Source organism: Heloderma suspectum, chromosome 6 (assembly GCF_057233095.1).
Source record: "Heloderma suspectum isolate Gila_16-S chromosome 6, 16-S_ref, whole genome shotgun sequence".
NCBI classification, from domain to species: domain Eukaryota; kingdom Metazoa; phylum Chordata; class Lepidosauria; order Squamata; family Helodermatidae; genus Heloderma; species Heloderma suspectum.
The window spans coordinates 108,712,630-108,732,392 of record NC_139463.1 but is presented as its reverse complement, the minus strand read 5'-3'; the positions used below and the strand labels follow the sequence as shown (position 1 = coordinate 108,732,392).

At 43.1% G+C, this 19,763-nt stretch overlaps 1 protein-coding gene across 1 annotated transcript; it reads left to right on the top strand.

Annotated features, from left to right (window-relative positions):
- The first annotated feature begins 419 nt into the window (after positions 1-419).
- Positions 420-19,021, top strand: LOC146342397 (vomeronasal type-2 receptor 26-like). Its single transcript, XM_084808526.1, has 5 exons — positions 420-710; positions 1,274-2,128; positions 8,742-8,969; positions 17,743-17,869; positions 18,117-19,021. The coding sequence occupies exons 1-5, from the start codon at positions 420-422 to the stop codon at positions 19,019-19,021; spliced, it is 2,406 nt and encodes an 801-aa protein (XP_084664652.1).
- The last annotated feature ends 742 nt before the right edge of the window (positions 19,022-19,763 follow it).

Below are 19,763 nucleotides of genomic sequence, written 5' to 3'. Positions count from 1 at the left end.
AATAACCCAGTAATGTCAGTACGGAAAATCAAGGGTGTCTTACACAAGAATACTTGTGGGCATCCTGGGCATCCTGTTCACATTTACTCAGAAGTAAGTCTCACTGTGTTGAACTGGGGTTACACCTAGTAAAGGAAGAACTAATTTGCATCCTGAGTGAACTTCTCAGGTGAACAGACATTTGGTTTGGAGTGTCCCACATCCTGATCCAACATGTTAACCACTGCAAAGCATTGGATCTCTTTGGCTGTACTACTTACATGCTTCTCTCCATGTTGTCTGAGGAAACAAGCCTCATATTATCAGTTTCAGCAAGATTTTTCTATGACATGTAGAGCAACATCCAAGATGGGCAAATCACAGTGCAAGCTCTAATACACTGGTCAAGATTTAAGATGACATGAGTATCTCATTGCAGCATGATCCCTAAAAATTACCAGCATATCCTTGCTTTTCTTTTTGCCATTTATGAGATCAACGCGGATGTTGAATTGTTGCCCAACACTACGCTGGGATCCATGATGTACGCGAATAAATTTAATTCAATGCAATCTTGTTGGAATGCTCTGGATCTTCTCTTTGTGGGACAAGGGGATCCTATCAATTACAACTGTGTCAGGAAACATAAACTAATGGCTGTTATCGGTGGTCTCACCTCCCAGAACTCCATCCAGATGGCCAATGTTTTTAATACCTACAAGATCCCACAGGTATGTTTTTAGAATTAAATAGAGGCAACTACAATGAGAGTGGTTGCATGTACTTGTGGCCCACATTAAAAGAAATACTGATTGCTAAATTATCTGCCCAGCCTACTGGCCTCTTTGTTGGCAACATTGCCATTTCAGAATCTTTGGAGATTGCTGGAAACAAGAACCCACATAGAGTGCAATCCTACATCTGCATACTCAGATATAAGCCCAGTTGAGGTCAATGGGGTTTACTCTCATATAAGTAGGTAAAGGATTTCAGTTTGAGCAACCAAAGTGTTAATGGTTCATGGTGGAAATGTAAACCTTGAGAAAGCCAGGATCTTCCACATCTTACTTAGTATCATACTGTAATCTGAATATTGATAGTAAGTGTACTAGGAAGTATAAGACTGGACTGTTAGAAACCACAACATATGCTATAAGGTATAATTGAATGAGATTGAGGTTTAAACAGAGCAGGGCTTGATAGACATTTCTAGAGAGTCAGTTTGTGATTGAGAAAAACAGGGAGATTTTCCCAAATTAAGGAACATAATATAACATCGTATCTTTCCTATTAGCTCAGCTATGGCTCCTTTGATCCAGTGCTGAGAGACAAAACCCAGTTCCCTTCTTTCTACCGGATGGTCCCAAATGAAGATCCTCAGTATATCGGGATTGTTCAGCTGCTCAAACATTTTGGATGGAATTGGATTGGCCTTATCGTTTCACAAGATGAGAGTGGAGAAACCTTTCTTCAAACCCTGAGACCAAGGCTTGTACAGAGTAATATTTGCATTGCTTGGGTGCAAGTGATCCCAATAGTGTCAGCATTTTTACCACATGCAATACTTGTAGAAAAATTGGGACAAATTCAATTGACTCTCGCATTGAGTGAAATCAATGTGATTCTTGTCTATGGCGACCATCAATCTCTGGAAGGTTTACAAATAGTTTTGACCTCGAATGAAATTGCAGATAAGCATCCCACAGAGAGGGTGTGGATCACAACAGCTGAGTGGGATTACACTGCTGTATCGGGTGGGGACAAATTCACCACAAAATCCTTCAATGGCACCTTGTCATTCACTCTCCATACAAATGTGGTGCCAGGATTTCCGGACTTTCTCAAGAGCATCAATCCATATCGGTCAAATATTCCTTTCATCCAGTATTTCTGGTTCACTGCCTTTTCCTGTTCACTCCCACAATATAAACTTTATTCATGGACCAAAGAAAATTGCACTGGGAAGGAGAAGCTGGGGAGCCTTCCTGGGTCTGTGTATGAAATGGGGATGTCTGGCCAGAGCTACAATACCTACAATGCTGTCTATGCTGTTGCACATGCTCTCCATGCCATGGATTTGGTGAGGGCCAAAGAGAAATCAAGAGGACATGAGGACAGATGGATCCTACAGAAGGTTCAGTCATGGCAGGTACTCACAGCAACAGACTAATCACTGAACATCATAAGGTAACATGGAAACATTGAAAATGATCATTAGAAGAAAGCAATATCACAAATAATCAAAAGAGAGAGCAAAGAAAAGCCTGTGAGAAGACCCAACTTCAAAAGCACTGCAGAACAGGAAGAACTCACCCTCTTCCTGGAACAATGACAGAGGAGAAGGCCTTGATGGGCACCTCTTGTACAAATTTCTCATCATCATCATTATCATCATCATCATGGCGATCACTCGTGACCGAGTAAGATTGTCTTCCAAAGATAGAGTCTATATAGATAACTCTTTAAAAGGATTAGACAGATTAATAGAAAATAGGTCAATCAACACATTAATCATTAGCAGTGGGTCTGCAGGTGGCTGTAAAGGCCGATTCTGGATCTACACAGCCTCCCACAGTGAGAACATAGGCTTCCAGGTGGAAGGTGGTCATAGTGAGGGTTTGCTTGACATGCCTTCCACTGGGCTCGTTTCTCCCTTTTGCTCTGCACTCGTGCTTCTCCAGTTGGAATGCTCATGAGTTAGAGCTTCCCAGTTCTCAATCCTTATGTTACATTTTTTTTAGTTTAGCTTTAAGAACATCTTTAAATCTCTTTTGCTGTCCACCAGTATTCTGTTTTCCATTCATAAGTTGGGAATAGAGTAACTGCTTTGGAAGACGATAATCAGGCATTCGAACAACATGGCCGATCCAGTGAAGTTGATGTTGGAGAATCATTGTTTCAACACTGATGGTCTTTGCTTCTTCCAGTATGCTCACATTAGTCTGTCTGTCTTCCCAAGTAATTTGCTATCTTCCCCAAGTAAATTTCTATGGCCCTCTTTTAAAGCCAGCTAGGGCATGTTACTCTTTTTGGGTTCAAGTGCTGGGAACAGACGGCTTAGAAGGAATCCCTGGAATAGAACAGGAGTGTAGCTTGTGTTCACAAGCAGGCCTGTCTTTCCTTTTGCTGCCTGGAATCTGAGATGCAGGCAATCATGCTGACAAAGCTGTGGTCAAGTTGTGGAAAAATGGACCAGTAGGAGAAGAAGTTACAATGTTTGTTGCTCCTCATAGCTAGCAGCGCTAGGAGTCCAGAATGTTCCCTGATGAGGCCTAAGGTGACATCAGCTGCCGAAAACTATGGAGAAAGACTGGTTTTGCAAGTTTCTGCCCACACAATATGTCTTTCACCAATCCAGAACCACATTTCTAGCTGGCAACTGAACAGAAAGAAAAGAGCCAGTCAGAAGACAGGGAAATTTAAGAGAGTCAGTGGATCTAAAAGAGACTGAACCCTAAAGGAAAACTTAATTCGGTTCTTTTTGTTGTTGTTTCTGTTTTGCATAGCTCTAGTTTTTGCTAACACGTTTTTCCTAGTTTGGGGGCCTTTTGGGCCATACTTTGCATGTTTGCCTTCTTTTTTGAGGGGACAGGGAAATTCTTACTTTGACCATGTCCCTTCTTGAGTTTTTAAGGCTGCAGCTGGCCGTTGTTTCTGAACTAGCTTTGGGGGGCTAGAAGCGTCACTCCGGAGCAGCTTGATTCAGTTTTCTTCCCGTTTTCTTTTACTCAGTGATGAGGTTCAGACTTCACCACCCCTTTTCCATTTTAAAACCTTCTCTTCACTTCTTACTTAGATTAATTTTCCTTTCTGAACTTTGCTGAGTCTTACACCTTGGACCCTGGGAGAGGTCTCTTCCAATCTTCCTCTGGATCCACAAAAGCCTGCTCTTCAGATCTATGCCTGGGATACGTAGCTATAATTTTCCTTTTCCTTCCTTTTCTCTAAAGGTTTGGACTATACTGCTATATAGTTAAAAGTTTCAAACACTGCATTTAACTAGTTTAGACTGGAGGGGGTTTAAGTGGAGCTAAGTAACCATTCAAACTGCTGCTAATTGGGCATACTATAACTTTTGTAAAAGTTATAGTAAAAGTAAACAAGTAAAAAGTAAAAGGTGAAAAGAAAATCAGATGCTGTAAAGAACAATATTGTTTAGGAACCTGGAGTGTAAGATCAATTAATCAAGGTAAGCTGGAGGTGGTCAGACATGAGATGGCAAGACTGAACATTGACATCTTGGGAATCAGCGAACTAAAATGGACAGGCATGGGCGAATTTAATTCAGGTGACCATCATATCTACTACTGTGGGAAAGAATCCCTTAGAAGAAATGGAGTAGCACTCAAAGTCAACAAAAAGGTGGGAAAAGCAGTACTGGGGTACAATCTTAAAAACGATAGAATGATCTCAGTACGAATCCAAGGCAAACCATTCAACATCACAGTAATTCAAGTCTATGCCCCAACCACTGAGGCCGAAGAAGCTGAAGTTGATCGGTTCTATGAAGACCTACAACACCTTCTAGAACTAACACCAAAAAAAGATGTCCTCTTCATCATAGGGGATTGGAATGCTAAAGTAGGAAGTCAAGAAATCACCGGGATAACAGGCAGGCATGGCCTTGGTGTACAAAATGAAGCAGGACAAAAGCTAATAGAGTTCTGCCAAGAGAACATGCTGATCATAGCAAACACTCGTTTCCAACAGCACAAGAGGCGACTGTACACATGGACATCACCAGATGGTCAATATTGAAATCAGATTGATTATGTACTTTGCAGCCAAAGATGGAGAAGCTCTATACAGTCAGTCAAAACAAGACCTGGACTGACTGTGGCTCAGATCATGAGCTTCTTGTTGCAAAATTTCGGCTTAAATTGAAGAACGTCGGGAAAACCACTAAACCATTCAGGTATGACCTCAATCATATCCCTTATGAATATACAGTGGAGGTGAGGAATAGATTTCAGGGATTAGACCTGATAGACAGAGTGCCTGAGGAACTATGGACGGAGGTCCGTAACATTGTTCAGGAGGCAGCAACTCAATCCATCCCAAAGAAAAAGAAATGCAAGAAAGCAAAGTGGCTGTCTGATGAGGCTTTACAAGTAGCTGAGGAAAGAAGGGAAGCGAAAAGCAAGGGAGAAAGGGGAAGATATACCCAACTGAATGCAGAGTTCCAGAGAATAGCAAGGAGAGACAAGAAGGCCTTCTTAAATGAACAATGCAAAGAAATCGAGGAAAACAACAGAATGGGAAAGACTAGAGATCCCGTCAAGAAAATTGGAGATCTCAAGGGAATGTTTTGTGCAAAGACGGGCATGATAAAGGACCAAGAAGGCAGGGACCAAGAAGGCAAGGACCTAACAACCGATTGGTTCAAAATTGGGAAAGGAGTATGACAAGACTGCATATTGTCACCCTGCTTATTTAACTTATATGCAGAGTACATCATGAGAAACGCCGGGTTGGATGAATCACAGGTCGGAATTAAGATTGTCGGGAGAATTATCAACAACCTCAGATATGCAGATGATACCACCCTAATGGCAGAAAGCGAAGAGGATCTAAAGAGCCTCTTGTTGAGGGTGAAAGTGGAGAGTGCGAAAGCTGGTTTGAAACTCAACATTAAAAAAACTAAGATCATGGCATCTGGCCCCATCACTTCTTGGCATATAGAAGGGGAAGAAATGGAAGCTGTGACAGATTTTATTTTCTTGGGCTCCAAGATCACCGCAGACGGTGACTGTAGCCATGAAATTAAAAGACGCTTGCTCCTTGGGAGGAAAGCTATGGCAAATCTAGACAGCATAGTAAGAAGCAGAGACATCACCTTGCCGACAAAGCTAATCAAAGCTATGGTTTTCCCAGTAGTAATGTATGACTGTGAGAGCTGGACTATAAGGAAGGCTGAGCGCCGAAGAATCGATGCTTTCTAACTGTGGTGCTGGAGAAGACTCTTACGAGTCCCCTGCACTGCAAGGAGGTCCAATCAGTCCATCCTCAAGGAAATCAACCCTGAGTGCTCTTTGGAAGGACAGATACTGAAGCTGAAGCTCCAATATTTTGGCCACCTAATGCGAAGAGAAAACTCTCTGGAAAAGACCCTGATGCTGGGAAAGACTGAAGGCAAAAGGAGAAGGGGGTGGCAGAGGATGAGATGGCTAGATAGCATCACCGATGCAATGAATATGAACTTGAGCACGCTCCGGGAGAGAGCGGAGGACAGGAAGGCCTGGCATGCTATGGTCCATGGGGTCACGAAGAGTCGGACACGACTGAACGACTGAACAACGTAACTTTTGTATGTCACAGCGATTCCATTTGATGCTCTAATACAGTTTCACGTTTTACTTCTGCATGTGACATTTTTTCATTTACTTTTCTCTGTAAACCACCCATAAAACTTCCTGTGTAGCATGTTTTCATTTGTTTAACAAGTTGAAGAGCACTCACTGTCTCCCTGAGAGTCGGACACGATTGAACGACTGAACAACAACAACAACAACAACAAGTCAGCTCTAGTAACACCGTGTCCTGACTCTCCCAGAGCATTTGAAAAAGCGGCCCTTTAGGCTGAGCTCCGTGACCTGTTTCTCCAGACCATTCGATGTTCACTTCCATATATAAGAATAAAGTCAGAAACACACCTCCTTCTTCTCTGTGCCCCCTTCTTTCATCTCTCTCTTTCTCATGGTGACATGTTCCAAAGAGGTCTGCCACAGGACTCTGTCTCTCTCCACCACCCCTGAGCATGTACAGAGTTTTTCTCCCTGCTGCCTGATTTAATCCCCCACAGCCCACCATTAGAAGTCAGGGAGCAGAAAGGCTTCCCAAACAGCATTTATTCTACCCCCCATTCACTCGGATAGACTCCTTCAGGATTTCTCTATATGGTTTTTCTAGGACTTTTCATAGAAATGCACTTATACATCAGATAGACGAAGCTTGCCATGTTAGCCCAGTCATCTGCTAATCAGGCTATCTGCATATCCATCTTATACATTTCCTTATCATTCTTACTTGACTTATAACAAGTCAAGTTGTTGACTTCTCCATTTTTCATCCTTTTGTCTTGTTGCTATAACTCAAAATTACTGCTGAGAAAATCTGGCTGACAATCACCTTTACTGGTGGGAAAATGCCACAAGGAGTGAATCACAGGCAAAACAGACAATGGGCCCTTGCTCTAAAGGCAACAGTATACACACAATTCATTTCAGTTAGGCGAATGGGCCCTTTATTTCCTTCAGGGGTCCTATCTCTGGTCTCAAAAGAGAAATGGGGTATTCTTCACCACCATTCCAATCCAAAATCAGGTGTTGCATCTAACAACATGGAGCCCTCAAATCTTCCTAACCTGACATCTTAACTAACAAGGGTTTCCTCCCTTGGCCTTTCTAGCGGTCCCACTCCTTTTCCCAATGCACTAAGTCAGTCCAATGCCAGCAATACATTCTGCAGCAATAATACACTCTTAAAATCAATCTAGTGTCTAAAACAGTCTCAGAACAAACAGGAAACCCATATTCCAAATTAATCCAATGGGTTTTTAGGTCTGACTGAAACACTAAGGAAACATAGTAACAAGCAATAGTATAGCAAAGGGAAATCCATAGCTATAGAATCATAGAATCATAGAATAGTAGGGTTGGAAGGGGCCTACAAGGCCATCGAGTCCAACCCCCTGCTCAATGCAGGAATCCATAAAGCTATCAATGCTATAAAGCTATCAAAACTCACAGAGGCAATCGAACGCATTCTATCCTATCTATCCAGTGGAGGTCGAATTGACCACAACTGTAGAGTCTGCAAACATCCGGTTTAGAGTGGTGACCAACTCGTAACCATATAAGGAAATGCATGATATCAGCGAGTCCTCTAAGGTAACAGCAGTGCGGAACTGGTGCACACATCATGTGCCCCAACAGTGATCGATGCACTATGAAAATGGAGAAAAGCCTATGTGTAGATCCGCGCCGATGTGAAAAACTGGTAATGGGGCTTTTCACTGGTAAGATAAACCCCGCCTCTGGGAAGAGCTTCAGCTTAGTAATAATTCACATGTATTGGATGGTGATGATCCCATCCAGGCCAATCCCTGAATTAAGAACAAAGTCAGGTGACAGTCCATCTAATGCAATGTTAACAATGATTTCCAGTGGATCGCCAGGTTTTCAGGCAGGATTCTTTCCAAGCCCTACCTGCAGATGCCAGGGATTACACCTTGAATTTTCTGCAGCAAAGCACGTCCTCTATCACATTTAGCTACGGTTCTTCCAGGATCTCTGGCAGCAAGGCAGTTTATTTGCATCCCAACTGTTTTGAACACCTGGCAACTACAGGAACTTGCACAGTCATATTATAGGGTACTGACTCTTTGGGAAATAGATCTTGAAAGCCTATGGGTGCTTCCAGATGGGCAGCTCTTAGTATTACCACAGTGCAGCTATTCCATCTCTCCCTCCTTAAAAATTTTCTTTGGTAAGAAGAAATGATGGAGAAAGCAGTGGGATGACATGGAAAGGTTACAAAGGGAAGATGAGATTGCCTGTGAATGAGGCAGGGTGACTGCATGATAAAAAGCTTCACCTGAAAGTACCCTGAATATCACAATCTTGACAGTTCCAATGAAATAGCACTAACCCTTTTCCACCTTTCTTACCACCCCGGTATCTGTAAGGAAGAGGGTCGCTTTCTCAATCATTTGGTAAATAAACCAACAATATATTGTACATTTCTTTTCTCCTCCAATCCAGCTTCACTCTTTTTTGAGAAGCATCCGCTTTAACAATACTGCTGGGGAAGAAATATTTTTTGATGACAACAGGGACCTGGCAGGCGGATATGATCTCATCAACTTGGTCACCTTCCCCAATGAATCGTTCCAGAGGGTCCAAGTTGGAAGAATGGACCCTGAGGCTACTCCAGAGAATAGGTTCACCATTAATGGAAGTGTCATTGTGTGGAATCCCAAGTTTCATCAGGTGGGAATGATTATTTTAATTGTCATCATCAGCTGTATCAACAGCATTGTTTTTTAAGCCCATTCCAGATACGGGGGTCCAGGAAGGTTGACACTTCATCAGCATATGCTGGACATGCCCGATATCTATTCATTATTTGTTTTATTAAAAGCCTCATCAATAAATTTCTCTAAGCCCTGTACTAAAAAACAACATGCAAATAAAATCCCAATAAAAATAATCAATGATGTAAAACTAATAAACATGCCAACGCAGCATAAAATGCAACGTGAATACAAAAAATAAAATGATGTTCAGATATAAAAGTTAAAACGACATTGCAGTGACTAAAATAATAGCACTCTAAAAATGCTAAAATACTTAAAAAAAAAAACTGGAATTGAAAATATAGCAATATGGTGCCTGGGTGAGCCTCTCTTGGGAGAGCATTTTAGAGCTGCAGGGCCACCACCAAAAAAAGCCCTGTCTCTTGTTGCCACCCTCAAAGCTTTAGAATGAGTGGGCACTTGGAGAAAGGCTTCCATAGATTACCTTAAAATATGAGGCGCAATACAGGAGAAGATGCTCCATCACATAATGAGTTCCTAAACCGTGTAGAGCTAAGCAGAAACATAAACTAAACATTAAAAAGGTTAGGCACTGGGGAACATTTTGTGACAAGCTGGGCCTGTACAAAAGGGATAGCCTCCAAAACTTGAACCAGAATGGAACCACGCTGCTGATGCTTCATATAAAAAAGGTGGCAGAGCAGCGTTTAAATTGAACCCTGGCGGAAAGCCAACAGGAGCTGGGAAGCATCTGATTCAGGTTAAATCATCCCTATGGGGTGAAAATTAAAATGTTTCCAACTCCCCAAATGCAGAAGGGGAGGAAATAGGTCACGAGCCTATGGAAAAAGGTGATAGCCAGTCAAAGATGCCTTAGTGTCATAGCAGAAGATGCACATGCCAGAGACATCTGGGGTGGGACAGGGTGTATAGATGTTTCTATGCAAATGTGATAAGCTTCTGGGCAAAAATGGGCAAACTGGAATGTCTGATTTTAAAGGAGAACCTGGATATAGTGGGCATTATGGAAAACGTGTGGAAGGGAAAGAACCAATGGGATACGGTCATCTTAGGATATAAACTCTATAGGAAGGACAGGGAAGTGTGTACCTGAGGAGGTGTTGCTCTGTACATCAAAGAAGGCAGAGTGTCGAGCAGACCAGAAAGTCTAAAAGGGGCAGACTCCTCCACAGAAGCACTGTTGGTTACAAAACTGGGCTCCAAAACTAATTTAGTACTAGGAACATGCTATCGTCCCCCAGACCAGAATGCTCAGGGTGATCTTGAGATGGAAAACAAAATCAGGGAGGCCTCCGAACGAGGAAGTGTTGTAATAATGGGTGACTTCAATCACCCACACATTGATTGGATAAATGCATGTTCCAGTCATGACAAAGGGGTTGATATCGTAAATGACTGTGCTCTAGAACAGTTGGTCATAGAACCGACCAGAGGGGAGGAGACCCTGGATTTAATCCTAAATGGTGTCACCCAAGACCTAGTACAAGAAGTCAATGTTGTTGAACCAATTCGAAACAGTGGCCACAGTGCTCTCAGATTTAAAATATATTTACTGTAAGTGGAAAATTGCCAAGGAAGTCCAACGCAGTCACATCTGACTTCAAAAGAGGAAACTTCTCTAAAATGAGGGAACTGGTAAAAAGGAAGTTGAAAGGGGAAGTCAAGACAGGTAAATCCCTTGAAAATGCTTGGAAGTTACTCAAAACCACACTAGCAGAAGCTTGGGAAGAATGTATACTGCCGGTTAGGAAAGGTAGCACCAAGTCTAGGAGGTCCTGGGCATGGTTAACGAGAAGTGTGAAAGAAGCTAGTAGAGAAAAGACGGCTTCCTTCAGAAAATAAAAGCCTTGTCCAAATGAAAAGCACAAGCTTGCACAAAGGTGAAACAATTAATGCAAAAAAGCATTTTGAGGAGCATATCACTAACAATATCAGGGACTACAATAAATAATTCTTTAAATATATCAGAAGCAATAAACTAACTAGGGGGGCAGTTGGACCACTGGATGACAGTGGAGTTAAAGGAGTACTAAAGGAGGATAAGGAGATGGCAGAGAAGCTGAATGAATGCTTTGCATCTCTCTTCATGGCAGAAGATATAGCACAGATACATATGCCTGAACTGATGTTTTTAGTAAGAGAGTCTGAGGAACTGAGATAAATACTGGTGGCAAAAGATGAAGTTCCCAACCTTATTGACAAATTGAAAAGCAATAAATCAACATGCCCAGATAGTATGCATCCTAAAGTTCTTGAGGGCACAATCTTATGGCTGCTAGACAGTAGCTAGATGGCCACAGGATTGGTCAGTTTCTGGGAACCGACCTCGGAGGTGGTGCGGATTGTCCCCAGGCTCCACACTCCTATGAGCAGCATGGAGCAAGGCAAAAGGGGGCGTTCCCGGGAGCAGGGAAGGGCAGGGAGTGCAGAAGTGCTGGTACGACGCTTCCTAAGCATCATCCAGCCTGCCCACCCACCACTCTGATGTCCCGTGGCTAGGCAGCCAAAATCGGCCGTCGAGCCACAAATGCAGGGCAGCTGGAGCGTGGAGGAGAAGATCCCCTCTGTGCTCTCCCACTGTGCAGTGGATAAGATGTCGCCTCCACATTCGGAGGCGGCCACCTATCCCATAGGATTGCTCCCTAAAGAACGCAAATATGAAATTGCTGATCTTCTAACAAAAATATGCAGCATGTCCCTAAGATCAGCTTCTATACCGGAGGACTGGAGAATGGCCAGTGTAACACCAATTCTTAAAGAGAAATCCAGGGGGGATCTGGGAAATTACAGGCTGGTTAGCTGAATGTCTGTTCCTGGTAAATAGGTTGAAAGCATTATTAAAAGTAAAATTAGTAAGCCTATAAAAGCACAAGCCTCCTGAACAGGGGCACTGTTAGGTTCTTAAAATATCCGGGGCACAGGCCCATAACACAAATTTGCATATGTATATGTGTGTGTGTGTGTGTGTGTGTGTGCGCGCGCGTGCGCTGTGTGCATGTGGTGTGCTTGCTTGTGTGTAGAGATTACATACACACATAAGAAATGTGCACTGAACCCCCCCCACACACACACACACACTTCAACTCAAACCTCGATTCAGCATTTTGGAAAACATCCCGCTTCTGCTCGGGCCAATTTGTAGTCGGACCATTTCAGCTCAGAACCAACCCTGAGTCAAGGTTTGGAAAAATGAGCCTTTATGCTTCCTGTTGACTGCCATTGGAAATTAAAAAAAAAAACTGTAACTTTTTTCTCTTGGTCAGAACTGGGTGATAATTTCAGGCATAGTAACCCCCTAGAAGGGAATTACACCTGCCCAATGTCAGAAAAATAGTTGCAGGGTTTATATTTTGATTTTCTTTTAAAGGGAACTGCCAATAACATATTTATCACTTGGAAGAATTGGACGAACGTTTCAGGATTCATTGCCCCATCAGAGGAGATCATCCCTCCAAATTTCATAGCCACGAGGGTTTTTGTGCAAGGGTGGCCTTGACATTTTGAGGTCTCCAAAAGAGGACATATTTCTCTCCTTATTTTCCTTGTGGACCAGTGTTCTGAAAATTATAGACAGCCTAGAGTTGTCCCTGAATAAGAAACCAGCAAAGTTACAGAAGGATAGGTGGAGCAGTTCATGTGGAAGGGGAGTTCTCCAATTTGGGGGAGGGGGTGATTTGCTTTCCCTTCACCCCTTCCCTGGTAAATAGGTTGAAAGCATTATTAAAGGTAAAATTAGTAAGCATATAAAAGCACAAGCCTCCTGAACAGGGGCATTGCTAGATTCTTAAAAGATCCGGGGCACAGGCCCATAACACAAATCTGCATATACAGTGTATATATATATATATATATATATATATATATATATATATATCTGAGTCTAAGTGCACCTCTAATATATATGTGTGTGCATGTGCGGTGAGTGCATGTGGTGTGCTTGTGTGTGTATAGATTACATACTTACATAAGAAGTGTGCACTGACCCCCACCCCATCCCACTTCAACTCAGACCCCTATTTTTATTAAAGCTTTCTGTTCATATGAACATAGGAAGCTGCCTTATACTGAGTCAGACCATCTTGCGCAGTATTGTTGACACTGACTGGCAGCAGCGACTCTCCAGAGTTTCAGGCAGGATTTTTTCCTAGCCCTACCTGGGGAAGCTGGGGATTGAACCTGGGACCCTCTGCATACCAAGCATGTGCTCTACCACAGAGCTAAAGCCCTTCCTATTGCTGGATAATGGCAACTGACAAACAAAACAGCCCCAGATGTGTTTCTCTGCAACCATGTGAACCCACTTTTCTCAAAGACTTGAGTGAGAAGAGAAGACCAACCCTCTTGTCTGTCTGTATAAAGTCAAATACAGTTCAGAACTTCTCTTGCCCACTGAAGAGAATTTTCTTTAAGAATTTCCCAAGATATGCTCTGGGTGGAATAAAGAAGAGAAAGAAAGAACAGGATAGGGGAGGGGAGGGAAGAAGAAAAGAAGAATGGTGATCAGAAATGCAGGGGCGGGGAGTACAGAGAATTCCCTAAGCCAAGTGGCTCCTTTCAGAGAGGTAGTACTTCACAGGAATTTAGGAGGCTCTGTAGGGTTTGTAAGGATTGCACGTACTTAAATTAACTTTATGAGGTGAGGTGGCAGAGGGCTTTTTCTAGCTTTTTTAAAATTGTAAAACCTGTTTAAAAGCCTTAGCAGTTCCTCAATCATGATGCCACATAGTCCTAACCCTCCTTTTGGAATAATTTGAGTCCTACAGCTATTTCAGACAAAGTAAAGTGGAGGGGGAGAAAGAAGTTTGTGGAGGCTGATTGGCTCCTTTGCTGTACTGAAGCTACTAAACTTCTGCAGAAGCCAAAGGTTCCACTTTGGGGCAGTAAAATCAGGTGCTGTGTGAAATATCAGTAGTTCACATGGAGCTCTTTCTTCCCGTCCTTCTCCCTCTTCAAAATTTCAATGCAAGCAAGCTCCCAACAGTGGGCATGTAAGAGCAGAAAATAGGGGGGGAGGGGTGCATGTAAAAAAAAAAACCCTACACCAGAGATTAGGGATAGTGACCTCCTAATGGTCACCTTAAATACCTCCTGATTAGGATCTCTAATCCCCTGTGTGGCTTGGCAGTTCTTAGTTTTTGTTTTAGTCATTGAGAAAAGGAAATTTTACACATGGCTACCACAAAAGCCACTGGACCTAACTGTCTGAAATTTGGTAGGTTCAATCACCTCCATGGGGACTGCAAGGTTCCCAAACTCCATGCACTTATGTGGAAGAACAAAAAAAATATAGCTCTTTGCTTGGACACATTTTCTTGAAAAAAGCCAATTTTACCTGTAGCTAACACAAAAGTCGCTAGGCCTAACTGTCTGAAATTTGGCAGATTCAGTCATATATATATAAGGGCTGCCAGGTCCCCAAGCTGTATGCACTTATGTGGAAGCACACACAAATTATAGGTCTTTGCGTTGACAGATTTTCTTGAAAATAGCAAATTTTACCTGTGACTAACACAAAAGCCACTGGATCTAACTGCCTGAAATTGGGGAGATTCAATCAGCTCCATAGGGGCTGCGGATCTCCAAATTTCATATATTTATCTTACAAGCTAAAAACGTTATGGCCATTTCTGTTTTCCAATGCAAGTCAATGGGAAAATGTAAAAAAATGGCAAGTAGGACAGCTCAAAAGAGCCAGGGCACAGCTCAGAAAAAAAGACCTGGGGCCTATGCCCAGGTGGGCCCTTCAAAACAATGCCCCTGCTCCTGAAAAAGAATCAGCATGGCTTCCCCAAAGGTGAGTCCTGTCTCATCTTTTAGAGTTCTTTGAGAGTGTCAGAAAACATGTGGACAGAGGTGATCCACTAGACACTGTTTACTTGGACTTCCAAAAGGCTTTTGACAAAGTCCCTCACCAAAGACTCCTGAGCAAACCTAGCAATCATGGAATAAGAGGAGAGGTACTCTTATGGATCAGTAACTGGTTAAGGAACAGAAAGCAGAGAGAAGGAATACATGGTAAATTCTCCCAATTTAGGGATGGAAATACTGGGTCCCAGAGGGATATGTATTGGGATAAATGCTTTTCAATTTATTCATAAATTATCTGAATCAGAAGTGAGCAGTGAGGTGGCCAAGTTTGGTCAGGATACCAAATGATTTAGGGTGGTTAAAACAAAAAGTGACTGAGAGGACCTACAAAAAGATCTCCCCAGACTGGCAGAATGGGCATCCCAATGGCAAATGTGGTTCAGTGTAAGCAAGTGTAAAGGGATGCACTTTGAACTGGGCCTCAAAACAGATTGGGACCCAGTGCAGGTGAATGAGGACCACCATCATGTGATCATTATGCCTGCCCCTGTGAGAATTCTTACAGCCATATTTTCCACTAGCTGAAGTTTTGGAACCATCTCCAAAGGCACCCCACATGGAACACATTACAGTAATTCAAATGAGAAGTTACCATAGCATGGATCACTACAGGAAATCTATCCAGATACGTTGGGGATAAATTCACTCAGGCAGGCTGGATCACTGTAGCTAGGCTAGCCAGGTATGATTGAACTAAATTCCTCAAATTGCAACATTATTCCCCCTCCTTTTTTGTTTGTTTGTTTGTTAAATGAAGTCATCAGATGTCTTAAAGAAACTTCCTAGTTGCATGTAGGACAGGGGAGATTTTTGGCCTACAACTCCCATCAGCTCTAGAGAACATCGAGAATCCTAAGAGATCCTGAGAGTTGTGGGCCAAAACATCTGGAGGGCTACGTAGGGATGTACGAAAGTCACTTACCTGTTCGCGGATTATGTTGATGGGGGAGGTGTTCCGTCCCTTCCCCCGGAATCCTCGCCGGGGGGGAGGCGCTCCATTCCTCCCCCCTGGAATCCTCTGCGGCCGGCTGTGCTCCGCAGCACCTCCGCGGAGAAGCCGGCCAGGCCCAGCCTGGCCAGAGCCATCCACAGCCGGATTTCCGGCCGCGGAGGGCTCTGGGTAAAAAAAAAAACCGCGTACGCAAATGGCGGCGGCTACGGCCACCGCCATTTGCGTTCCTTATTTTTGCCCTCTTAATGTACGTAAATATTTACGTAGACTATGACGGCAAAAATAAAGGGGACCGCAAATAGCGTCGCAGTCGCTATTTGCATCCCTTTTTGATTCCCCATTTTAGCCTACGTAAATATTTACGTAAGCTAAAATGGGGAATCAAAAAGGGACGCAAATAGCGCCTGCTACGCTATTTGCATTCCCCTTTATTTTCGCCGTCATAGTCTACGTAAATATTTATGTAGATTAAGAAGGCAAAAATAAGGAACGCAAATGGCGGCTGTAGCCGCCGCCATTTGCAAACGCGGTTTTGTTTTGTTTTAAAACCAACCCAGCCATGATAGGCTACGTAAAGATTTACATAGCCTATCACATCGTGTTGGGTTTTTTTTAAACCTAGCCATGATAGGCTACGTAAATCTTTACATAGCCTATCATGTCTTTTTTTTTACAAGAGTGGAAATGGCGGCGGCGGCAGCCGGTCAGAAGACCAGCCGCTGCCGCCACCACCCGGAAGATCTGCCCCAGGTGAGTCTCGTCCCAGGGGAGATCCACGGGGGGGCAGGGGGGGCAGGCCGTTCCGTCACGGAGTTCGGGGGGCCGAATGCACTGGCATTCGGCCTCACCGTGATCCGTAGCGGAATTCTCTGCCATCCCTAGGGCTACGTGTTGCCCACACCTGGTATAGGAAAATGGCTTTTTGCATTGGGGGAAAAGATGGGAATATTTGCTTCTTCTTTGATAAATTCCAGAGTGGTAGCCAAGAACTAAGGCCTATAGGACCCAACAGGAAAAGCAAAGCGTTTAATTGATGGCTCATTGCATAAATTGGGGTTCCGCCCCTCTGCTCCACATTGGCTCTTTGGCCTAACTAGACCCTCAACTTCACTGAATGTACAGCTTGAGACCAATATCTGTAGCACTAGAGATCTGTAGTGCATGATTAGGCTAAATTTTCCTTTTTGTTTTGGTTTTGGTTTTAGCATTAAGGAAATGCAGAATAAAAGCATCTATAAAATACAAACATTTACACAATATTGCTTCCTATGTTATTCACTTCTGAAGTTACACGTCAGTCTCATTAAATTTAGTTAAACTACTAATTATGAGATAGTGAAGCATAACTTCCACATTATAGTTTATCCTCCAATAATTAATAAAAGGACTCTCCTTTTTTCTTATCTTTTTCAAATTTCGGACTTGATCTCTTAATTGATTTTTTTCCTTGATTTTTTACCATCATGCCAAGTGCTAATCTATGCTAACCTATATATAATTGTTTCCGCATTTCTGTAGTTCTGAGAAATTATCAAATTTGCTATTGTTAAGAAATTGAAAACAATTGCTTCATGTATTTTTGATACACATGAACAAAAAAGCTCATACAACATTGTTCCCATGGTTAGTCAAATTCAGTTATTCTGAATTTGAATATATCTTCTCTTTGAGTATATCTTCAGTAAGAGCTCAGGTACTAAGGCCTTGGTGAGTGAAGATACAGTCTCTGGGCCCCCATTGTCTTTTACAAAGGATATACAACTAATACAGTCAGGTTTCCTTCTTCAAAAAGTGGCATCTGCACTTAGTAGAAAGCAGAGAACCCCTCAGAAGCTTTATTACAGCCATTTCTAACTGATATGTCCTTCCTTGTGGTTACCATTAGAGGCTGCCCAGTTCCACCTGTGTTAAGAGCTGCCATCCTGGACAGAGCATGTACGTCCAGCAAGGGGAACAAGTGTGTTGCTATGATTGCACTGAGTGCCCAAAAGGGAGGATTTCAATCCAGATGGGTAAGTGAAGGAATCCAGAGTTACTTGGAAAATAATCATGAAGTTTTAAATTCAGGTCTAATATAATTCCTGTCAGTTTTGTCTTCATACAAGTATATATATGCACTCACACAGAGGAAAACCTAAGACAGCAACCATTACAGATGTGGGGGGGAACTGTGTAATATATATTACTGCAAGATTAGGTTAAATTAAAGCTAATTTTTCCGTATTCTGGAAATACTGAGACTTTGCTTCTTACTTGCAGATGCAGACCAATGTGAGAAATGCCCAGAAGATCAGTATCCCAACAAGAACCAGGACCAATGTATACCAAAAGAAATAATCTACCTATCTTATGAGGAGCCCTTGGGAGTAGCTCTGGCTTCCTTAGCTCTTCTCCTTTCTGTGATCACAGTTGTTGTGACTGGGAGTTTCATTCAGCACCACAAGACTCCCATCATCAAAGCCAACAACTGGAGCATCACGTGCACCCTGCTCTCCTCCCTGCTGCTCTGCTTTCTCTGCTCCTTCCTATTCATTGGGTGGCCTGGGAAGGTGACCTGCCTTCTGCGGCAGACAGTGTTTGGCATCATCTTCTCCATCGCTGTTGCTTGTGTGTTAGCAAAGACCATCACTGTGGTTTTGGCCTTCATGGCCACAAAGCCTGGAAACAGGATGAGGAAATGGGTGGGGAAGAGACTTGCAGTATCAGTCATTATTGTCTCTTCTCTTATTCAAGCTGGCATCTGTTTTGTGTGGCTAGCAACTTCTCCCCCATTCCCAGAGTTTGACATCCACTCAGAGGTTAAGATGACCATAGTTCAATGCAATGAAGGCTCATCCCTCATGTTCTACATTGTCCTGGGCTACATGGGGGGGTTGGCAATCATCAGCTTCGCTGTGGCTTTCTTTGCCAGGAAGTTGCCTGATACTTTCAATGAAGCCAAGCTGATCACTTTCAGCATGTTGGTCTTCTGCAGTGTTTGGGTGTCTTTTGTGCCAACCTACGTGAGCACCAAGGGGAAATACATGGTGGCTGTGGAGGTCTTCTCCATCTTGGCTTCTAGTGCTGGATTACTGGCTTGTATTTTCCTCCCCAAGGTCTACGTTATTATCCTGAGGCCTGAGCTAAACACCAGAGAGCAGTTAGTAAGGAAAAAGAATGGTTAGAATTGGGAGGGAAAGTGATGTCATCCATAGGAATGGCAGTCCGTTAACATTTGACCAGGCTCATATGGGAGAATGCAGTCTTTTATATAGTCTGGTCTCCAATCATGTAGGATTTTGAGGTCATAAGCAGCACTTTGAATTGTTGCCTGAAAGGGATTGGTAGCTAGTGAAGCTGTTGTAACAACAGTCACACGCTCACTATAAATGGCCCCTATTCAATTGTTTGGCTACAGCACTGTGGATCAGCTGAAGTTTCCAAAAACTGTTGAAATGCAGCCCCATGTAACGTGCATTACAACAGATGAAGTGAGATTACCTAAGGCATGTGGCATGCCAAAAACTCACATCTCTATGACTAGAATGCCAAAAGGGCAATTGTCCTGAAATTTTCAGGGTATGTACAATGTACATGTCTTCCTGGCACATGAAAATTCCTTTCAAAAGGTCAGAATGATTGGTCAAACTATTTCAATTTTATAAAGTTTGAACAACAAATTACCATTTTACATGGTTATATCCTCTTTTTTTTAACTGATGGGCGATAACAAAGGAGACACTAGCATTAGGGATGTACGAAAGTTACTTACCTTTCCACGGATTATGTTCATGGGGGAGGAGGTGTTCCGTCCCTCCCCCCGGGATCCTTGATGGGGGGAAGGCGATCCGGTCCTCCCCCCCGGAATCGACGGCCGGCTGTGCTCCGCAGCAGCTCTGTGGAGCAGCCAGCCAGGCCCAGGCCAGA